A 20,083-nucleotide genomic window follows, 5' to 3' on the forward strand; every position below is an offset into this window, starting at 1 on the left:
TTTAGCAAATGACAACTGAGTTATATTATGCTAAAATTTTATTTCTAACAATTTATCAAATGACAAATGAGTTATGAGCAAATAATACCATATAATTTTTAAAAACATAGTCATTCTTAAATATTTTTTGAATAAATAATTATTTTTAAATTTAATCAACTGAAAATAATATCCGTACAATTGTGTGAGTCAAATTCTAGTTTTATTGATGCATGTTATATATTAGTGCTGCATGTTTTAGGTAACATTTTAATGATGCACGTTTTTAAAAATCTATATTATTAAAATTATGCACGTAAGGATAATTCATGAGTTTTTTTGGTTGATTAAATGACATTATGTCCAAATTTATTTAAGTATATTTCATTAAGGTAACTGAAAAAGACAAACAATAAAATAGGAAGTTTAAATTTATTTAAGCATATTTCACTAATGTAACTGAATATGCAAGTAATAAATTAGGCAGTTTTATTCGTTTTTGGATATTTCATAAATGCAACTGAAAAAGACAAGCAAAAAAAATAGGGAGTTTAATTAATGAAGTAAGAACATTTTCAAATGGGTACTTCTCTTTTAATAATATAGATTGTTGATAAAAAAAGTTAAGGATTAATTATCTAATAATTCTAGATTTTATTTCCTCCAGAAAATATTCATGTTTTATAGAAAAAGTTGTTTGTAAAGTGTATATTTATACATGTTCAATGTATAAATTAATAGTAAACTATAAACTTTTTGAGATAAATGTAAAATATCTTATTGGTAAATAGTTTGAGAATAAAAAAAAATATCAAAAACTAAAAAGCATTTACAGTTTCAAAGCCATTTGATTAATTGTATTGTAATTGATTTCTTAATTTCAATAGTTGGTTTTTTTTTGTCAACATAACGTTCATTTATGTAAAACTCTAATGGGCTTTTACATTAAATTTTAAAGCAAAAAAAAAAGCTCAATTTCTAGAATAACCTAGGAGCATCATCTTCATGCAATACGCAACACGTGTTAACACGTGTCCTCCATGTACACACAGAGCAGTAGCCGTCGAGGCTGTGAAGCGGAAACTGTCGAGGCCGTGAAACGACAACCGCCGACTTCGTGAAGATTTAACCGCAAAAGACTCTGTTTTTTCAACCCTGCTTCTGTTTCCTCATCACCGAAGATCGGTAAACACCTTTCCAGTAGATCTGAAACCAATACTCTCTTTCGCGCTTCTGTTTCTTCAATCTCCAATCTCTTCCTTTGGATGTGAAGAACTCCAAATACATTCAAACGATTTGGTACCAACTATTGCCAAAACATTTGCAGGAAGCAAACTCTGGCTTTTCTTAAGTTGAAACAAATCAGTGAGGTTAATCTGCAAAACTCAGAACTCTAACCCTTTTGAATACTTTGCCTAGATTTATAACGACAAAGATTGACTTCATCCAGTAATAGAGTTTGAGGATAACCATCATAAAATATGAAAGTTCAAAGAGACAACCAAAATTTGAAACTAAAACCAGAGAGTAGATGATGTTTATTCAAAACACAACAAAAAACATCGCCTTGCGAAAATATGAATCGGCTAAAACCGAAGAAGTAATCCGCAGACGGAAGGAAAGATCGGACAACGCCGAAGATCCTATTAATATTTACACACAAAAAGCAAAATACACAAGAAAAGAGGCGACCGGCGGTGGTTTTCACGCCGGTCACCTCTTTTCTTGTGTATTTTGACGAAATCTCTTAGATAGATGTTTGACGAAAACTAGAGAGAGAGAGATAAAAAAGAGACTATAGTTGGATTTGTTAATACTAGTTGATTAAATGCTTTGATTTATTTTGAGAATAAATGTAATAAAAAAATGAAATAGAATTTGTCCAAAAGAAAAGATATAGAACAAGACCAAAAAAGCTTTTACATTTTTCAAAGTCAATTGGTTAACTATACTAACTTAATTTAATACATTTTAAAATCTGATGTGTCAAGGGTGACTAAAAAAACGCAATTTCTTAAACAACTAGGCAAAAAAGCTGGCGCCATCTCGAAAACACACATTCTCGTTTTTCATTGGCTAATCGGAAGAGACGCGGATCGCACTTAAATGATTCTCGACCGTAGATAAGAATAAATCCAACGGACACAAAATTATATATGTTTTGCCCTTTCACCTATAAAAACACGGAAGACCGCTTACGTCAAAAATACAAATCTCCAATCTCCTTCCACTATAACAATCAGTATTCTTTCAGTCAGCGCAAACCTTCATCCCGTGCAATGGAAACCACCGGAAAAGTGAAGAAGGCTTTCGGAGGAAGAAAAGCCGGTGGCCCCAAGACCAAATCCGTTTCCAAATCGATCAAAGCCGGTCTCCAGTTCCCGGTCGGGAGAATCACTCGTTTCCTGAGGAAGGGACGGTACGCTCAGAGACTCGGTGGTGGAGCTCCGGTCTACATGGCCGCCGTTCTCGAGTACCTCGCCGCCGAAGTAAGTCTCTCAATTCAGATTTGATTTTGTTTAAAAGCGAAAATCATTTTCTGATTTTGAAATTATTTGAATCAGGTTCTGGAGCTAGCTGGTAACGCAGCGAGGGACAACAAGAAGTCGAGGATCATTCCGAGGCATCTTCTTTTGGCGATTAGGAACGACGAGGAGTTGGGGAAGCTTCTGAGTGGTGTCACGATCGCTCACGGTGGTGTGTTGCCTAACATTAACTCTGTTCTCTTGCCTAAGAAGTCTGCTAAATCGACTGAGGAAGTTGCGTCCAAGTCCCCAGCTAAATCTCCGAAGAAAGCTTAAAAATCTTCTCGGCGTTGGTTTCGTTCACCAGTTTAGTTAATGTGTTCGGGTGTTTTATATGTAGAAAATCTATCTTTTTTAATTATGTATTTTGGATTTGATTTCTCTGCAGGTCCAACTTTCCTCTAAGTAACGAATTATAAAATATTTGCAATTTGCGTTAAGTTCCCTTGTTAACTTATCACCAACCCTATCGTATCATTTAGCAATTTGCACATTCGATCCTCTTTCAATCCCTCGAAGAACATAACAAATGTTCCCGTCTCAGTGTGCGCTTCGCATGTATTTATCATCTTCATTACGACATTTAACAACTACTCGTGGTTCTTGTTCGAAATTATTCGTTGGAGGTATAACCTCTGCTTAATCTCTTTCAATCTTTGATTAGCATACAGATTTTGCCTTCTAGACATATTATTTCATGATCTGTTTCTACTCGTAATGTCAACACAAGTGTTGATTAAATCTGTTTCTATTCGTGATGTAAAATGCACTCTAAGTGTTTGATTAAATGCGTGAAAGAAACATTGAAAAATGGTACACATCACTGCAGGGCTTAGCTACGACACTAATGAACCTGTCTTGAAGAATGAGTTTGGAAAGTACGGTGAAGTTTTACATGGTATGATCATCATGCAGTCCATCAATCTTCTGTAGAATTCCTCCATGGATTAACCAATGCAATTCCTGAGATTTTTTGTTGTTGTTTTGAATGTTCAGTGAGAGTTATATGCGATCACAGGAGCGGGAAATCAAAAGGCTATGGATTTGTGGTGTTTGATTCAGAAGAAGCTGCTGCAACTGCCTTAGCTTCCATGGACAATCAGGTTTGCACAGAGAATTGCACTCTTAATTTACTACAATACTTCATGATGACATGATTTTATCTGTCGTTTGTTCAGTTACTCGAGGGCAGACACATCAGAGTCGAATATGCTCAACCCAAAGGAGGTTTACATCAGAATGAGAACTGATATCTCAATTTCTAAACTCAACTGAAACTTCTGATCTGTAGGTGAAGCACCAAAAACTCAAGACACTGCATTTACTCTTTCGAATTGTAACAGTGTACAACTCAAAGTTAGTTTTTGGTGTTAGAGACTCAAGTCGTTTTGTAATTTGTACTGACACTGTATGTTCTCGTCAAGCTTTATTCATATTTGTTTGTTGGTGCTTCCTCGGCAACTCTACAAATATCAATCGGCCATTATCAAATATGAAATAAGATTCGAATCACAAAACTCGGCCTTTAACAATTTTGAAGTGTATACACCAAGCACAAAATATCATTTTGTTTGTAATTGTTCCGTTCGTTCGGTTTGGTTAATGTCAACCCACATGCTCCCGTCTGAATGGTACATAACTCACTCTCTACCGTTCGATTGCTACATGAATTGACGGTAACGATGTCAGCGAGGTTTTAAGAAAGGCCCAATAATACGCATAGGAGCCTGATTAAATAAAAGCCGGATCCATTAAAGCGGCGGCCCAATAAATCAAAAACCCTAATTCACTCACTTATCGTATTTAGCTCTCTTGCTCAACTTCGTCTCTTCGACGTTAGCAGAAGGGACTTGCGCGGCTGCCACTTCCGATTCCAAGGTTAGAAACAATCTCCATAACACCCCGCTCAACTCCCGTTTCCCTTCCTGGATCATCGTTCTTGCCTCACTAGTTCACGTCGTAAAAGTATTCTCTTAGTTTTTGAAATTTGAGCTCGGTTTAGCATACTGATAGTATTTGAATCAAAAAATACGATTAGATCTATCGAAATCTCGCTTTCAGCTCCTTTTGTTTTCGTCGTTTGTGATTAGGTTCTTGTTGTTGTATCTGATCTAGCGTAGGAATCAAAACTCTTCGATTCTCGATTGAGATTATCACACTGTTTGATTGATTAAGCCGAGATTTGTTGTTTTGGATTCCAACTTCTGAGGTATTTTGAAGAATGGTGAGGATCAGCGTGCTTAACGACGCTCTTAAGAGCATGTTCAACGCCGAGAAGAGAGGGAAGAGGCAGGTGATGATCAGGCCTTCCTCCAAGGTCATCATCAAATTCCTCATTGTCATGCAGAAACACGGTATGTTGAAAATGATTTACATTGTCCAAGTTTTATATGCATTTTTTTTTCATTTGTCGTTTGCTTGTGAGTGTTCTTATTTGGTGAAAAATTGGCAGGTTACATTGGTGAGTTCGAGTACGTTGATGACCACAGGTCTGGTAAGATTGTGGTTGAGCTCAATGGGAGACTTAACAAGTGTGGAGTCATCAGTCCTCGCTTTGACGTCGGAGTTAAGGAGATCGAAGGTTGGACCGCTCGCCTTCTTCCTTCCAGACAGGTCAGTTCCTTAGTCCTTCTCGTAATGATTCATGTCATAATACAGATTTTGTTAGCTTTATCTTTTGTTCCTTAGTCCTTGCTATATGATTCACGTGATCAAAACTTATGCAATGGCTGAATAAAGTTTTTGTTAGCTTTATCCTTTGTTTGGTGTAGAGAAGAGTCTAATAATAGCTTGAGTTATCTGATAATTGCAGTTCGGTTACATTGTTCTTACCACCTCCGCGGGGATCATGGATCACGAGGAAGCCAGGAGGAAGAACGTTGGTGGAAAAGTCCTTGGGTTCTTTTACTGAGCTTCAAGAGAATCATCTTGTCCGGTTATACTTGTGCTTTGTGTGAGATGATGAATTCGAATTGAGCTCAAAGTTAAAAGGGTGGTAGAGTTTTTTGTTGCGTTTGTTTTTTTAGATGATATGCCGTTTTGTTCGTTATGGGTTTTGCGCCTAAGTTGTTAAAGACTTGCAAAGTTAGACAGTCATTTTCAGTTTATGTTTTCTTGAAACTATCAACATATCTATGGCAGTTATCTTCAGTTCTTGAGACTTCTACCTCTTTGTTCAAATCTTCTACCTGAGAGATAATTAGGTATTTTGACAATAAAATCAATCTCACTTTAGTTAATTACCCAGCGATTTAACGTTCTAGTTATAATCTTCTCAAGATTGTTTTGATTAACCAAGCATAATATGTATTCTTAATACATATAAACTTCACCATTCCATATTTAACTAAACTTGCTTTGTTTATTGTGATCTTTCACATTTTTCATACATGGAATATATCAAACTATTTATTTGATGTGTCACAACCACTACTGTAATATGGCAGATATGATGTCTATGAGGATGATCTTCAAAAACGAGTTCAAGGACATTTGGGTCCGCCTTTGGAGTTCTTCATATCGCGGTAACAAGGACACTCGTCTTTGTTTCCATAAGTGCCTGAGGGGACACAGTAATCACACTTCCCGCAACATATTTTGCAGTACTTTAGACACCGATCTTGGATTCTTGCCTTCGAACATCTCACGTTGCATTTTCCGTTGCATGGTGCTAATTTATGTATTATTCCAAATGTAAAATTACATATTTAGATGTATAGTGAGATTCTAATATAAAGTAACGAAATGAATTATGTATACTTACACGAATCGGCGTTTGAAAGCATGAACAAAGAAGATGAAAGGAGAAGAGAGATAACGTAAAACTGCACAACAGCGGACTTCATCTTCATTCTTTAGTAGGTTTAATTGCTTCGATAAGGCTTGTTACTCTGGGAAGACGAAGAAAGAAACTCAAAAGCTTGCACACACTGCAAAAGAAGAGGTTGTTTGGGTTGAGCAAAATGAGGTTACAAAAAGAAGTTATTTATAGTGAAAACTCTTGGTTTAGGACCGTTAGGTGAGACTTTTTGTGTCTAAAAGACTAAAAATCAACTATAAAAAATAAAACCAGAAATATCAACACTTTTTATACTAGTTTCTTGAAAATGAATTATGTAAATTATTCGACTAAAGCATCACATCTTTTAATAAAATTTTATAATAGTTATCAGACAAAGTTTTTAAATTGTTAATGATCAATGGGACTGCTCACTATTTGCATGTTTATTTTGTATATCTTTGAATAAAGAAATGGATATTATAATTTTCCAAGCTTCGTTAGCATACTTTTACTTTAAATTTTCTTTTCAATTTCTTAAAAAAAAATTCAAAAAAAAATTGGAGTCTATTAATTTCGTTGTTTGCATGCCGTATGGTGTCTAAATGTCATACATATTAGTATTCCTATCGTTCTTATGAAATTAGATAAATGAATATACGTCACATGTTTATTTTTATTTTAATGAGAAATTAGAGGGCACAATGTCGTTCACGTTGAAATGCAACAAGAGTCCATGAGATGAACTTCTAAAGCTTTCTTTCTTCTCTTTAATTTATTTTCTTAGACTAACTTATTGATATATTCGATAATTGCAAAACAGTCCATAAGATGATAAGAAATGTTTGTTGTTACTTCAAAATCAAGGTTGTCATTTGTCAACCAAAACCAAATTAGATCGGATACATATAATTAAGAATTTAAGATAACGAGTTAGAACTTGAACTAAACTGATGATAGACCACCTACTTCGACAATATGGTAATGAATGTCACAGCACTTGTTAAACTAGATCTCGTCTTTATATATATGGATCTTCTTGCCCAATAGGCTGACAGATGGGATGGATTCAACTTCTTATTATTCTTGGCAAACGGGTCCTCTCGACTCTCGAGACATTAGTCCTTGAGTCATAGGTTTTGTTTGCATGCTACTACACAATGGTATGCATGCTAAATTAAGATTATGAGATTTCTCGCTATTTATATCTATCTACCTTTTGTACGATTAATTTAGAGGTTTACTGTTACACACTTTCTTCAGTTATAACTTCTCTCTAGTCATTCATATGTGTTTGTGTCAACTTACATAAAACTGGTAAATATATTTTAACCACCCCAAAATTCAGTGTAAAACTTGTATTTATTTTTACTTATATAAAGAAGAGATAAGACACTGTTTCGATCAGATGGAAAATAATCAATGGATTGACCAACTTTATCGAAATTAGCTTGCTTCTCTCTTTTATTTTGCAAATTACTCGAGGTTTTGAATCTAATCGTTTAGATTTTGAAGCCTTAATGTTCGTATCCATTCACTTGCAAGAAGATTGAAATATGAGATAATGTATTTTCCTGTAGTAAGATAATATTAATAGATTTACTTATCTCAGGATAATCGGCGTATTTTAGCCGTGCGCCAAATCCATTGATCTCTCCTCTTTCTCTGCTCATCACTGGCACCACGGTCCTCTTCCCTGCATCGTTTTGATCCGGTACGCATTTTCGTCGTGACCTTGGTTTCTCCGATTTAGATGAAACCAAAGTTATCTCTGATTTTGACCCACTGAGCTTTCCCAATTGGTAGATTCGATGGCTGCTCCACCTGCTAGGGGTAGAGCCGATTACGATTACCTCATCAAGCTCCTCCTCATCGGTGATAGCGGTACGAATTTGGTTTTTCAATGCTCGATCCCTCAGATCATTACGAGAGTGTTGTAAATCTCTGTAGCTTAGGGATTTGATTATTGGTGGCAGGTGTGGGTAAGAGCTGTTTGCTGTTAAGGTTCTCTGATGGCTCCTTCACCACTAGCTTCATCACCACCATTGGGTTTGTATTATCTTTATCCATCCATGTTAAGAATCATCTATTAGAGACTGTGGTGATGCAATGATGTTTCACACTGGTGTTTGTGTGTTGGCTTATAGTGCAGCATTGATTTTAAGATACGAACTATTGAGCTTGATACCAAACGCATCAAGCTCCAGATTTGGGATACTGCTGGTCAAGAACGTTTTCGAACCATCACCACTGGTCAGTCAGTGTACTTTCGTTCTAATAGTGTACCTAACATGCATTGTCCCACGGGAAATTGGATTAGAGAGGATTAAGTGTCACTAGCAGTCTACTTAATGCTATGGATGATGCTTTGAGGATATTTAGTTTTTTTTTTTTTTTTGAAAACTTGATAAGTTCCATTGCAGCTTATTACCGAGGGGCAATGGGCATTTTGCTGGTCTATGATGTCACAGACGAGTCATCCTTTAACAGTAATTTTTGCTTCTCTCTAAGCATAACATCTTTGATTTTTACATTTTTGCTCTGTTCTGGACCTGTTTTCTTGACCTTATTGCAGATATTAGGAACTGGATTCGTAATATCGAACAGCACGCTTCGGATAATGTCAACAAGATCTTGGTAGGGAACAAAGCCGATATGGATGAGAGCAAGAGGGTATACAGTACAAGCGAGTTTCATTTTATACTGATTTTTACAACTGCCTGGTTCATGACTAATCATATTATATAGCTTTTACATTTTTTTTGTGTTTCAGGCTGTTCCAACATCAAAGGGTCAAGCGCTGGCTGATGAATATGGAATCAAGTTCTTTGAAACAGTAAAGCAAACATGTCTCATTAAAACTTATAAAACTCCATTGGTTATTTGTTTGCTGACGGTGGCTAATGAGTCATTTCACATGTCAGAGTGCCAAAACAAATCTAAATGTGGAAGAGGTTTTCTTCTCGATAGCAAAGGACATTAAGCAGAGACTCACAGATACTGACTCGAGAGCAGAGGTGATTAATTGCTTGTTACATTCTCCTTCAGTAACTCTTTCACTTCACTTTTTTTTTGTTTGTACAAAGTGCCCTTTTTAAAGACTCTCTTTTTTGTTTTTTTCACAACTCCATCATTCATTGCAGCATGCGACGATTAGGATAAGCCAAACAGACCAGGCTGCTGGAGCCGGACAAGCCACGCAGAAGTCTGCATGCTGTGGAACTTAAAAGTTACTAAAGTCGAGAAGTTGAAATGGAACAAACCAGATTTGTCTAGGGTGCTTGTGTAATTTTTTTCTTCTATTGATGATTGTTCTTAATTTGCGTTTTTAGCTTGTTCATGAGGGTAATAGAATCTTTAAAACAATCATATGTCGCTGTAGCTGATTCTGTGGCTAAATTGTACCATTCAATTCAAAAGGAACGCTCTTCTTTGCCATAGATACGCTGAAGTTCCCGAGGCCAAAACAAAAAACATGACATTAGAAAATGCTCTGTTCTTTGGAAGAGATTCCGAACTTGGCCTAGCCACTTGCTCTTCAGTGCTCTGTAAGGTTTCTTGGCCATACATCATATCAGATGTTCGAATTGGGTCTTCAACATAATAAGACTGATAGTTGGCGACCACATAAGAACTAGAGCCAACACCTTGTTCATCACTAATATCACCAAATGTGATCCCAAGAGAGTCCTCATTGTTCCCATAAGGATGACCCTCCATTGCGAAATTTACAAAACTACTACTCTCGTATAAACCATAAGGATGACCCTCCATTGCTTTCATATATATGACTGAAAAATGATACAATCTCAGAAGTGAATGCAAACCATCAAAGAAGCAAATATAAACCATAATGCAAAGTTCGGAGCATTATCATTTTTTTTTATCATCTCAACTCAACGTTGCGATGTTTCTATCTTCTCCTTTCGAAAAAAACCAAACCTTTAAAACGAATTTATAGCAAAGTCTGTTTTGTTTTTTCCAAAGAAACTGAAAGATAATTTGACTTCGGGACTGGCTGAAAATTGGAGAAACCAGAAGGTTTAGTTACCCCAACTGTTAGCCGGAAACTCGATCCCCGGTGAGAGAGCGTAATTTCGCCGGGGAAGAAAGTTAATCGAAGCAAAAATCGCATGATCTGGTCTTACGCGTGTTGACAGTGACGTCTAATCTTGACCGTTCATCTTTAGAAGACTTGTCGGCCCGAATATCTCATTTGTACTTTGCTATTTGATGTCAGAAATAGATTTAGCCCCCTCACGTTCAACGCCAAAGGTTCAACTGAAGTGACCACTCTATCTCTATGTTATGTAGCTTTTTGGTGTTTTTTTTTGTTTTTGGCGAATGAGCAGAACCCAAATCACTTGCTTAGATAACATTCTAAATAGCTGTAATATTATTAAGTTGCGGTTCAAACTTGACATTCACAAATTTCTTTTCAAGATAAAAGCTCAGTTAAGCAACTCTCACTTGTCCCTCAATTTAGTTTTGATAATTAAACCAAAGTGAGTAATATGTGACTTTTTAAGTAACTTTTGCAAAACAAAAAAAAAAAGGTATCATAATCTCCAATGCTAAGTAAATATATTCACTAGGAAAGAAAAGATTACACCCTATGAAAGTTTCCTAAATCTGCAGATATACAAATCTAAACTTTTAAGGAAAAATTCAAGAGAATGAAGGAAACTAATTATTATATCCATTAAAAAAAAAAACAAATTAACAAACTGTTCTTCCAAGCTCCAACTTGAGATTCAAATTCTCCACCATCCCCAGACTCAGATCCAAACACGCCACCCTCTTCCCACTGCTCGACTTCTTCAACGTCGTCATCGTCGGCTCCGGCAATAACGCCCGTGTAACCAACGCTGCGCCGCCGCCACTCTCGTTCCTGTGTCTCCTCATGTGACCTCCTAGAGCTTGTCCCATCGGAAACTCCACTCCGCATATCGGACAAGGATGCGACGAAGGAGCTTTGGCTTTCTTCACCAATCCAGAGAGACTCTCATTGTTAGGTTTCTTGTGGCTCGCACGGTGACCTCCCAACGCTTGAAACGAATGAAACTCTTTCAAACACGTTTTACATGTGAAAACGCGTTTCTGATCCGCACCATTTTGTCCGACTCTTGATAAAAGCATCAGACAGTTCGCTGCCGTAGCCTCCACCGTCGGGTTAATCTCAGAGATTGCAACCATTTTTTTTTTTTTCAGATGATAAAACGAAACGATTAAAGGTTTGTGTATGTGTTTGGTGTGATTGTTATTGTTGTGAGTTGTTGTTGTGTTTGTGTTTGCGTCTGTTTGTTTGGGATGTATTTATAGATATGGAGTTGTGTGGGACTAAAGACGTGTGGGAAGATGAGGAATATACCCTTGTGACTTGGTGGATAAGGAAGTGGCTCGGAAGTCGTGTGGTGTTATCGTAATTACGTGGAAAATGAAGGGGTAGATAACGAAGATGCGAGTTATGTGGTCACGACTTGCGACACCGCGTAGCTTTGGAGACTTTCGTGTGGATGAGAATCTTCCTCGTGTTTTCTCGAACCCTTATTTTTTTTTTAAAACATTAATAGATTCTTGAGTTTGATTTATTGTCTTCTAGTTACTACTTACTACTACACCGGGCGCGTGATTTTCTTAGCCGTCTCTAGATACTATATTTTATAATCAGCCTCCTGGATATTTTTGATTTATACAAATGTACTTTTAAAATCATGGTTTGGATTCTTAACTTATTTTATTAGCTTATACTAGATAAAAATAAAAACAGAAAACATATATTATTGGTTTATTTTTTTTTGTATATATTTTTTGCTTCTAGCAATTTTTATTTACTTATTTAAATTATAATTTATCCAGAAGTATGATACAAACTGGAATAGCTAGCAAAGAGTGTTTGTATCTCTTGAGGAAGAAAAAGAACAATTTGTTATAGAATGTTCTATAAAAACTGATGTCAGCAATGACCATTTTACAGTTGAATCCCAGCGAAGGCATGACAAAGCAAGATGCGTGAAACTTAGGCGCCGTGTGGAGTAAGTGAGAGTAAATTAACGAGGCGATATGTACGGAGACTTGGTGTAAACGTGGGAAGCAAGAAGAGTAGATAATTTTAAAAAGGGGAGAGTGACGTGGATCTTCTTCTAGTACATGTTTCACGCGGTCCAAACTTGGTTAAGTAGTTGTTTATATGCCTTAACATTCTTGTTTTCACATTCCCCTCTCGAACCTTCTCCATTTATTGAATAATCAGTTAGATGATTCAGGTCAAGTACAAAAAGTCTATTCAAAAACAGCTTATATGATTGGACACGTATATGGTTGTTGGGTGATAGGATCACCAACCAACGTATAAACGGATAAACATCACATATATGCCCGACTTGTTTAGTTTGACCCTATCTCTACCAATTTCCATTGTGCTTTGTACGCCAAAGAAAGAAATAGTATGCACTCATCATACTTCTAGAGTGTATAAGACCAGTCAAAATAAATCTTATCTTTTTGAGAAAAACTTCAAAATTGCCATTTATCCTTGACTTTTTATAGTATTTATAATTTATTTTATTTTATACTACCAATTTCATTTGGAATAATTATTCTGTAGTATTGTTTCATTTTACACTCTAAAATATAATAAAAAGAGGTTTAATTGTAAAATAAACTAATCATATTTAATATTTTTACTAAGAGCGACTACTCATCTCACTCAAAATAAGGTAGGATTGAAGTTATTATTCTATTTTTTTAATGAATGTATATATTGGAGATACTCTTGGAAAACTTTGGTACCTAGAATAAACCTAGATGATTAATAATTAAATAGGAAATTAGTGTTTTAGTTACCTGACCAACTAAAAAAACATAATCGTCTTTTAACAACCATGGAAATGACAAATTTGAATTGGCCCAAGGGCCTGGCCCATATCGCAATACATTGATCCGTTCTGTATTCTGAATCTGTTTCCATAGTTTTTATACAAAGAAAACTATTCAATAATTTCGATATTAGATGAAAAATGAAAACTAGAGGCCTTCACTCCAACGTTTTCGTTTAAGTCTGAGTTGAGCTTTCAGGTTTACAGGATAGCAAAAAAAAAGAAGAAAAAAGTTAATGTTGATCGGTTTGAATGATAAATCATATATGGTTTCAGTTCCGAGTCACCAAAAAATAAGACCCTGAAGATTTGGAATTCGTACGGAAACAAAGCTGCTACTCAAAGGCTAAGCAAAGCCGCCTGACATCTTCTTCATAAAATGCCTTGTCAAGCATCTGGCTCTCCCCATAAGACATCTTGGAGAATATTGCTTGATACGGAGGCAGGTTATTTCTCCATAACACCCTAACAGCGGATCATTGTTTTCGCTGAGCCATGTTTATACCCAGTGAATGTAATTTTATTGTTTGGCTCTGGAATGCTTACAGGAGCCAAATGCTGCATAAAAAATGATTTGGAGTAAAGTTTATTCCTGTCTTCTCTTGTAATCTCAGTGCCAATGCTTCATAAAAAATAAGGAAATCAGTTTCAGTTTGGTTTTAATAAAAAAGCAACACAAACGAAGATAACATCTCTCTTGTTGTTTGATGAGCAGATACATAGAGCAGTTATAAATTATCCACTGATGGGGATGTTCACATCTCTTCTGCTAGCTTCGAAGACAAGACCAGACATTATCACTTGTTAGAGCACCCAATCCTCATTGGGATTGAGAGTATCTAACCAAAAATTTTAAAATTATTAAAAGATACAAATATTATAAATTAATAGATGAGTATGTTAATTTTTTTGGAAACTCAACTAATAATATGTCATTTGACATATTATTGATTGGATTTCCAAAAATTCCAACATACTTTCAATTAAATAATAGTTATTATATATACATACACTAATATGCAAGTTTGGAACTCTATGGTAAAAAAACTTTGGAATTGCTCTTAAAACGCAATAGTACATCAAAATGAAAGAAACATTAGAAATTAAACAATTGTTTTATGGTACATTATTATTATTATGAAAGACAAAATGAAAATATGAATAGTATTACATCATATTTGAAAAAAAAACATTATTCAGAACATAAAATTTTGACAAAACTTTATTTTATGCATAAACAAAAAATCTACACAAAATATCTCTTTAAGTTTTTAATATATATATATATATATATATATATAAAATGATTAAACTTCAAAACAAATTATAAATAACAAATTAGTTAAACACATAAATATAAAACATAATTTTATAAATATATATATATATATATAACAAAAAAAGCAGTGGCGTTAAAAATCCATAACTAATACCAATTTAGGAAAACACAATTATTTTTTATAAATAAAACACTAATATTATTGTGTATGTGATTATATAATTTATAGATGTAATAAATATTTTATTTTAATAAAATTAAAGTTTAATATAAAATTTTGAAATAAGTGAGTGTAAATTTTAAATTTTATCAAATAAATGATGTTACTAGAAATAAACAATAAATCGAGAAATGAATCCCCTATATATATTAATAGAGAAACATTTAAAAAGTTATAACCTTTAGTTTGTACTAATTAAAAAACCGTCATGCTGAGTTGTCACGTAATTGGAATGCTAATTTTGCTTACGTGGCGGCGTGAGAATCAATTGAGAATTTTGTTAGTCTAAAATTAAATTGTCCATTATGGACCATTCATTTATCAAACTGAAATTATTATATATTCTTTCCTTAAATAAAACATATAGAATTACCTAATGTGATTAAGATATATATAACAATTAATGATTTTAAATAATAAAGATATGCTAACAATCTGTATACTTTATATCATTTTTTAATTATTTATTATTAAAATAAATTACACAATTACATTAATCATATAATAAAAATTTAGATTTTTTGTATATGTTGTATTTTAAATTTTCCAAAACGAGTATAAATTACTAAAATTGTTAAAACTCTCACATAAACTTTTGTGATCAAGGTTTAGATTTTTTTTCTATAATAAGATACAATGATTATAAAATCATATAAATAAATAATTTTATTTAATAGGTGTTTATGTTAATATATATATATATATATATATATATATATATATATATATATATATATTTCATATCGTTTAAATTAAACTATACAATATGAAAATATATACTTATATTGTGATATCTGCGTTGAACATATATTGAAAAGTTAATATTTTAATTTTGAAATCTTCATTGTTTTTTTAAATGATTATAAATTATTGAAACCACTAAACATTCCACATTAAAAAAAATCGTTGGTGTAAAATATTGTTACAGAAATATGTAAATAATCATAAAATCATATGAGTAGAAACCTCAATTAATAAATATACATATTAAAAGTATACTATATCTATGTTCATATCATTTAAATTTAATTATAAATCATATACGATAGATAAAATTGATTGTTTTGATTTATTTATCCTAAAATGATTGCGAATAAACAAAAGTTGTCGTTTGATTTATATGCGCACGCCAATTTGTTACATAATAGTAAATGTTTTCTTAGTTATTTAATATATAATTATTATTTTATTATTTTATAATATGCAAAAAAACATAAAAAGGAGTAAATATAAAATATTTATTCTCCATAAGGCGCGATCTTAACCTAAGTATGCATTTCTTTAATAATTTCAAATCTTAAACATTTTCTAAATATCAAGCCAAAACAAAATAACAAAATGAGAATAAACTCAAAATTCAATATTTATATCGAGCAATAACCAAAATAAAAAAAACGATACAAAAATGAAAAAAATATTGAAGATAGGTTGGATTGGCTAGTGAACGTAAACTTCTCATAACTATAATTAACTTTTAAATTGCTAAATCATGATATAAAACCGAGCTGACATAGTTTCATTGTAACCAAATAGTAGGATTCTTCGGCCCCAACGTTAGGTTCTTATGCGATAAGTGATTTTTTGACATAAAATATTTTTAAAAATCAGATCAGTTCATCAGTAAACAAATTAAGTAATTAGCAAAAAAGTTTTTAAAAAATTGTTTAAGGGTCAAAAATATTAATTTGATCAAGAATATAAATTTTATTTTTCATATGGTATTTTTTAAATAATTTTTTTATATAAATTTACCATGCGTAAGTCGCAAGTCTTATCCTAGTATATTAAGAATTAAGTAAAAAAATGAGAGAAGCCATTGGAATTGTGGATTTGACACGTGTTTCTCTCGAGTGTTTAGTGACAAGTGGTACTTAAACTTAGTTTGTGTCCGTTGACCAACTAAAGCTTTCACTCGCTCGGGTTAAACCCGGCAACGAAGAGATGAAAACGAGATCATCATCCTCCGGTGACCTGGTTCCGGCGGGTAACAGTCGCGAATCCCAGCTACACATCGTGGACCCCACTTCATCTCCCCGGAAATCTTTGCATGGTTTGAATCTGCCTCGACCATCGTCTCGTAGAAGCAAAGGCGGTGTCGACGATACACAATGATTGAATCTCTTTCAGATTGTCCCAACACACAATGTTGAATTTTGTCACAAGAAGAACAAATTAGTGTTTTGTTTTTCTTTCTGAAATTGAATTTGGAAAAGGAATTGATTATGGATGTGTATTTTAGATTTATCATTTGTGCAATAGAAAAATGTAAAAATAGCTCTGTGGTTAAATGCTTGTGAGGCTCTATGATTCGTTTCTCTTACATACACTTTCTTGGTTCAAAGTACATAAACTCAAAACAGAACCAAACAAAAAGCTTATTCACTGTTTTTGTTTTTGTTTTTTTTGCTTTTAAAGGATCGTCGCAGCTATGCCTCCAAGGGTTTCCATTTGCCTAAAGGATGGACCGTTGAGGAGTTTCCTAGGAGAAACTCCTACCATATTGATAAGGTAGAGCTGTCTTGGCTAATTTAATTCGCATCAATCAACCTTAGTCCAATTAGAATTGCGAAGCTTTTTTTATCTCTTTTATGCTCTGCAACTGTTAGTAAGAATTGTTCCTTGCAGTTTTATGTTGAGCGAAAAACAGGAAAGCGGTTCCGTTCCCTTGTCTCCGTTGAGAGATACTTGAAGGAATCAGGGAACCGTAAAGATCAGCAGCAGCTTGTGCTTTTACACCATCAGCGTGCCCCTTCCAAAGATTTCAATCTACCTGATGGATGGTTCGTTGATGAGAAACCCCGGAGACATTCCGGTCGAATAGACAGGGTATACACTATACACATCTCTGTCTTTGGTTTGCTTGTTATCTCAAAAACCGTGTTTGCAGGCTTACATTGAGCCAGGAACAGGGAAGAAGTTCCGTTCTCTGCCTGCTGTTGAGACATACTTGAACGGTACAGTTGACTCGGTTGATTCCGGGCAGCTTTCGGTAAGCTTTAACATCTTTTAGAGGTACTTTGTTGAACCGGTGGTTTGTACCGGTTTGATGGGTGTTTGTTTTCCAGATTTTGGCGGACACGAACGGTATCGGATTTGAGAGCGTGGATATTGACCCAAACCCACCAGAGAAAGTTAAATGGGTACTGACCGGTCCAGGAGGAAACATGTTTAGTGCGCATGTTAGCGGCTCCGACGTCTCTAGCTCTGTCCAACAGACATGGTCTGAGGCTTTTCTCTCACTGATCCAAGAACGGGTTTAACCAATGTCTGCTTATTCCTTGATTGGGCTTTTTTGTCGGTTTTATCACTTTTTGGATTAAATGTTAATAAGCTATCCCGGTTAGTAGTCTCTAGTACAAGTTGTTTCTATTTCGGTTTAGCTTATAACTGGCCTTAATAACCGGTTTGACCAGCTTTACAAATTCATACCCGGTGTGTACCGGGTTTTGGCAATTCGGGCATGAATAATGTGCAATAGCGAACCAACATTTGTCGGATGACATTAAAAACCCTTCAATCATTATGCAAATGAGTACATAACTAAATATATTAACAAAACTTATCAATATTGTAGTGTAGATTTGACTATCCGTTTAATATACAACGTCTTTAATTATAAATATATCGTATTGGAATAAGGCTGATGGAAGCCTGATCTCTCTTGACGAGCACGAAAGCTAAAACTAGTAGTGACTGCTTAATTGGACAACGCCTTTTCTAAGTGATATTAATCATCAATGTGGAATAACTCTTTTTAACACTGCGAAATAACTTATTTAAGGTAAATGAAGAAGATATATGTTGTGTTCTTTTTATTAAATGCCAAAATTAAGATTAATCCGTTTAATTACACACGTCAACAATGAAAAGAAAATACTTACCTGATTCATAAAAAAAATGGACCGATTAAGTGTAAGTACAAATATGAAGGTAGGCTATAAAAAAAAGAGATCTTTAATTTATTTAAAATACCTAAATTTCGATAAACTCCTCATTTTTTGTAAAGTTTTGTTACTTGTGTTTTAGTTAAAAAAATTTAGACTTTACGACAATCTAATAATTTCGTTTTAATCCTTATCCTAGTTTTTAATTAATAAAAAATATTTTAAGTCCAAACTAATTAATTACAACTAGCTTTGGATATCCATCAATGTATTTAAATATTTTGATGAGAAAATAAACCATTGTTACTAAGCACAAGTGACGATGGCGTGATTCGTGTAAATTCCAAAGTAAGGAATAATACAAGGTCGACTTAACGATGTATACTATTGTTTGTTTTATTCTGTTAGATCTTTTCATGTCAAGGTGTTTTTTATTTTGTAAGATTCTAAAGACTTTCCACCTATGTCGACTGTGGTATTAAAAAATGTTCAAGCCTATTTAACTTTCTCACTTAATATAATCTAATAACCAAACTATATTTAAACTATTAGCCAACTCGTTAATGTTAGATAATCGTTCAAAATTTATATAGGGGTATCGTATATTGGACCCTTAGCTAGAAAAGAGAGGCCTTTTAATTTAATAATAAAGTATTAACAACAATGAAATATATGAGACGACACTAAAACCATTTGGTAACACTTAGTGTTGTCTGTCTACTAAAACTATCTTATAACTAGATTAAGATATCCCGCTCAACAACATTATATATATATATTATTTTATGTATTATATGTTCTTACATATTATGAAATAATAAATATATATTGAATAATTAAAAGTCAGTAACTATTACATATATAATTAAATTGGTGCAAACGTATAAATCAATTTTATTAATCCAAACAAATTTTTTTAAAAAATTTGATAGGATATGTAATTAAATTTAAATGATATTAACATACATAGTATATTTTTAATATTAATGTCTATTAAATGATGCTTTCTACTCATATGTTTTTTTTATCATGTGTATCTTTAATAGCAAAAACTTTAAATTACTGATAACAAAATTTTCATTGTGGGATTAATAATTTTAGTAATTTATAATTTAAAAAAAATTATCAATGTTAGTTCAAAACATTTATCAAAAATAATTATTCAAAGTAAATTTTGAAATTAAAATATTTATTTATTCAATATGGTTTATAGTTTAATTTAGAATGATATATATACATATATATTTTAAATCTTAATGATTAATTAAATTAAATTTTTATTTATATGATTTTGTAATCATTTGTATTTTGTCATAACAAAAATTTTAAACCATGGATCGCAAAATTTGAATGTGAGACTTTTAACAGTTTTAGTAATTTATAGTCATTTTTTAAAATTCAAAATATAAACATATATAGAAAAATCTAAATTTTTATAATATGGTTATTGTGATTTAAAAAAAATTATTTTAGTAGTTTAAAATTAAACAAATTTGATAGAAGATACATTATTTTTTTATCAGATCTTTATTATTCAAAA

General features: G+C 33.2%; 7 protein-coding genes across 9 annotated transcripts; 5 read left to right on the plus strand and 2 right to left on the minus strand.

The window, feature by feature from the left end:
- The first annotated feature begins 2,177 nt into the window (after positions 1–2,177).
- Positions 2,178–2,944, plus strand: LOC106329334 (probable histone H2A.7). The gene is made up of 2 exons (XM_013767974.1): positions 2,178–2,468; positions 2,544–2,944. The coding sequence occupies exons 1-2, from the start codon at positions 2,259–2,261 to the stop codon at positions 2,778–2,780; spliced, it is 447 nt and encodes a 148-aa protein (XP_013623428.1). The 5' UTR covers positions 2,178–2,258; the 3' UTR covers positions 2,781–2,944.
- Positions 2,945–2,950: 6 nt separating this feature from the next.
- LOC106329335 (glycine-rich RNA-binding protein 3, mitochondrial-like) lies at positions 2,951–3,997 on the plus strand. Its single transcript, XM_013767975.1, has 4 exons — positions 2,951–3,130; positions 3,334–3,402; positions 3,501–3,607; positions 3,683–3,997. Exons 1-4 carry the CDS (start codon positions 3,034–3,036, stop codon positions 3,752–3,754), a joined length of 345 nt encoding a protein of 114 aa, XP_013623429.1. The 5' UTR covers positions 2,951–3,033; the 3' UTR covers positions 3,755–3,997.
- Positions 3,998–4,297: 300 nt separating this feature from the next.
- Positions 4,298–5,664, plus strand: LOC106329028 (40S ribosomal protein S15a). Its single transcript, XM_013767594.1, has 4 exons — positions 4,298–4,382; positions 4,706–4,858; positions 4,957–5,117; positions 5,317–5,664. Exons 2-4 carry the CDS (start codon positions 4,726–4,728, stop codon positions 5,413–5,415), a joined length of 393 nt encoding a protein of 130 aa, XP_013623048.1. The 5' UTR covers positions 4,298–4,382; positions 4,706–4,725; the 3' UTR covers positions 5,416–5,664.
- A 274-nt stretch (positions 5,665–5,938) lies between these two features.
- Positions 5,939–6,448, minus strand: LOC106329029 (gibberellin-regulated protein 10-like). Its single transcript, XM_013767595.1, has 2 exons — positions 6,268–6,448; positions 5,939–6,174 (listed from the first exon to the last, which is right to left on the minus strand). The coding sequence occupies exons 1-2, from the start codon at positions 6,353–6,355 to the stop codon at positions 5,987–5,989; spliced, it is 276 nt and encodes a 91-aa protein (XP_013623049.1). The 5' UTR covers positions 6,356–6,448; the 3' UTR covers positions 5,939–5,986.
- A 1,281-nt stretch (positions 6,449–7,729) lies between these two features.
- On the plus strand, positions 7,730–9,722 carry LOC106331562 (ras-related protein RABE1c-like). Of its 3 annotated transcripts, none has more exons than XM_013769943.1 (9): positions 7,730–7,996; positions 8,089–8,166; positions 8,259–8,369; positions 8,466–8,535; positions 8,706–8,771; positions 8,858–8,955; positions 9,056–9,118; positions 9,207–9,299; positions 9,426–9,722. In XM_013769943.1, exons 3-9 carry the CDS (start codon positions 8,295–8,297, stop codon positions 9,507–9,509), a joined length of 549 nt encoding a protein of 182 aa, XP_013625397.1. In that variant the 5' UTR covers positions 7,730–7,996; positions 8,089–8,166; positions 8,259–8,294; the 3' UTR covers positions 9,510–9,722. The 3 variants fall into 3 exon arrangements, with proteins under 3 accessions (XP_013625397.1, XP_013625398.1, XP_013625396.1); XM_013769944.1 differs by having other exon boundaries at positions 8,114–8,166; XM_013769942.1 differs by having other exon boundaries at positions 7,735–7,996; positions 8,259–8,331; positions 8,435–8,535.
- A 933-nt stretch (positions 9,723–10,655) lies between these two features.
- Positions 10,656–11,572, minus strand: LOC106329456 (zinc finger protein ZAT12-like). Its single transcript, XM_013768116.1, has one exon. It carries the CDS (start codon positions 11,476–11,478, stop codon positions 11,002–11,004), a length of 477 nt encoding a protein of 158 aa, XP_013623570.1. The 5' UTR covers positions 11,479–11,572; the 3' UTR covers positions 10,656–11,001.
- A 4,970-nt stretch (positions 11,573–16,542) lies between these two features.
- Positions 16,543–18,038, plus strand: LOC106332325 (methyl-CpG-binding domain-containing protein 7-like). The gene is made up of 5 exons (XM_013770792.1): positions 16,543–16,764; positions 17,074–17,167; positions 17,285–17,485; positions 17,547–17,648; positions 17,725–18,038. Exons 1-5 carry the CDS (start codon positions 16,601–16,603, stop codon positions 17,917–17,919), a joined length of 756 nt encoding a protein of 251 aa, XP_013626246.1. The 5' UTR covers positions 16,543–16,600; the 3' UTR covers positions 17,920–18,038.
- Positions 18,039–20,083: the final 2,045 nt, after the last annotated feature.

Source organism: Brassica oleracea, chromosome C3, assembly GCF_000695525.1.
Source record: "Brassica oleracea var. oleracea cultivar TO1000 chromosome C3, BOL, whole genome shotgun sequence".
Lineage (NCBI taxonomy): Eukaryota > Viridiplantae > Streptophyta > Magnoliopsida > Brassicales > Brassicaceae > Brassica > Brassica oleracea.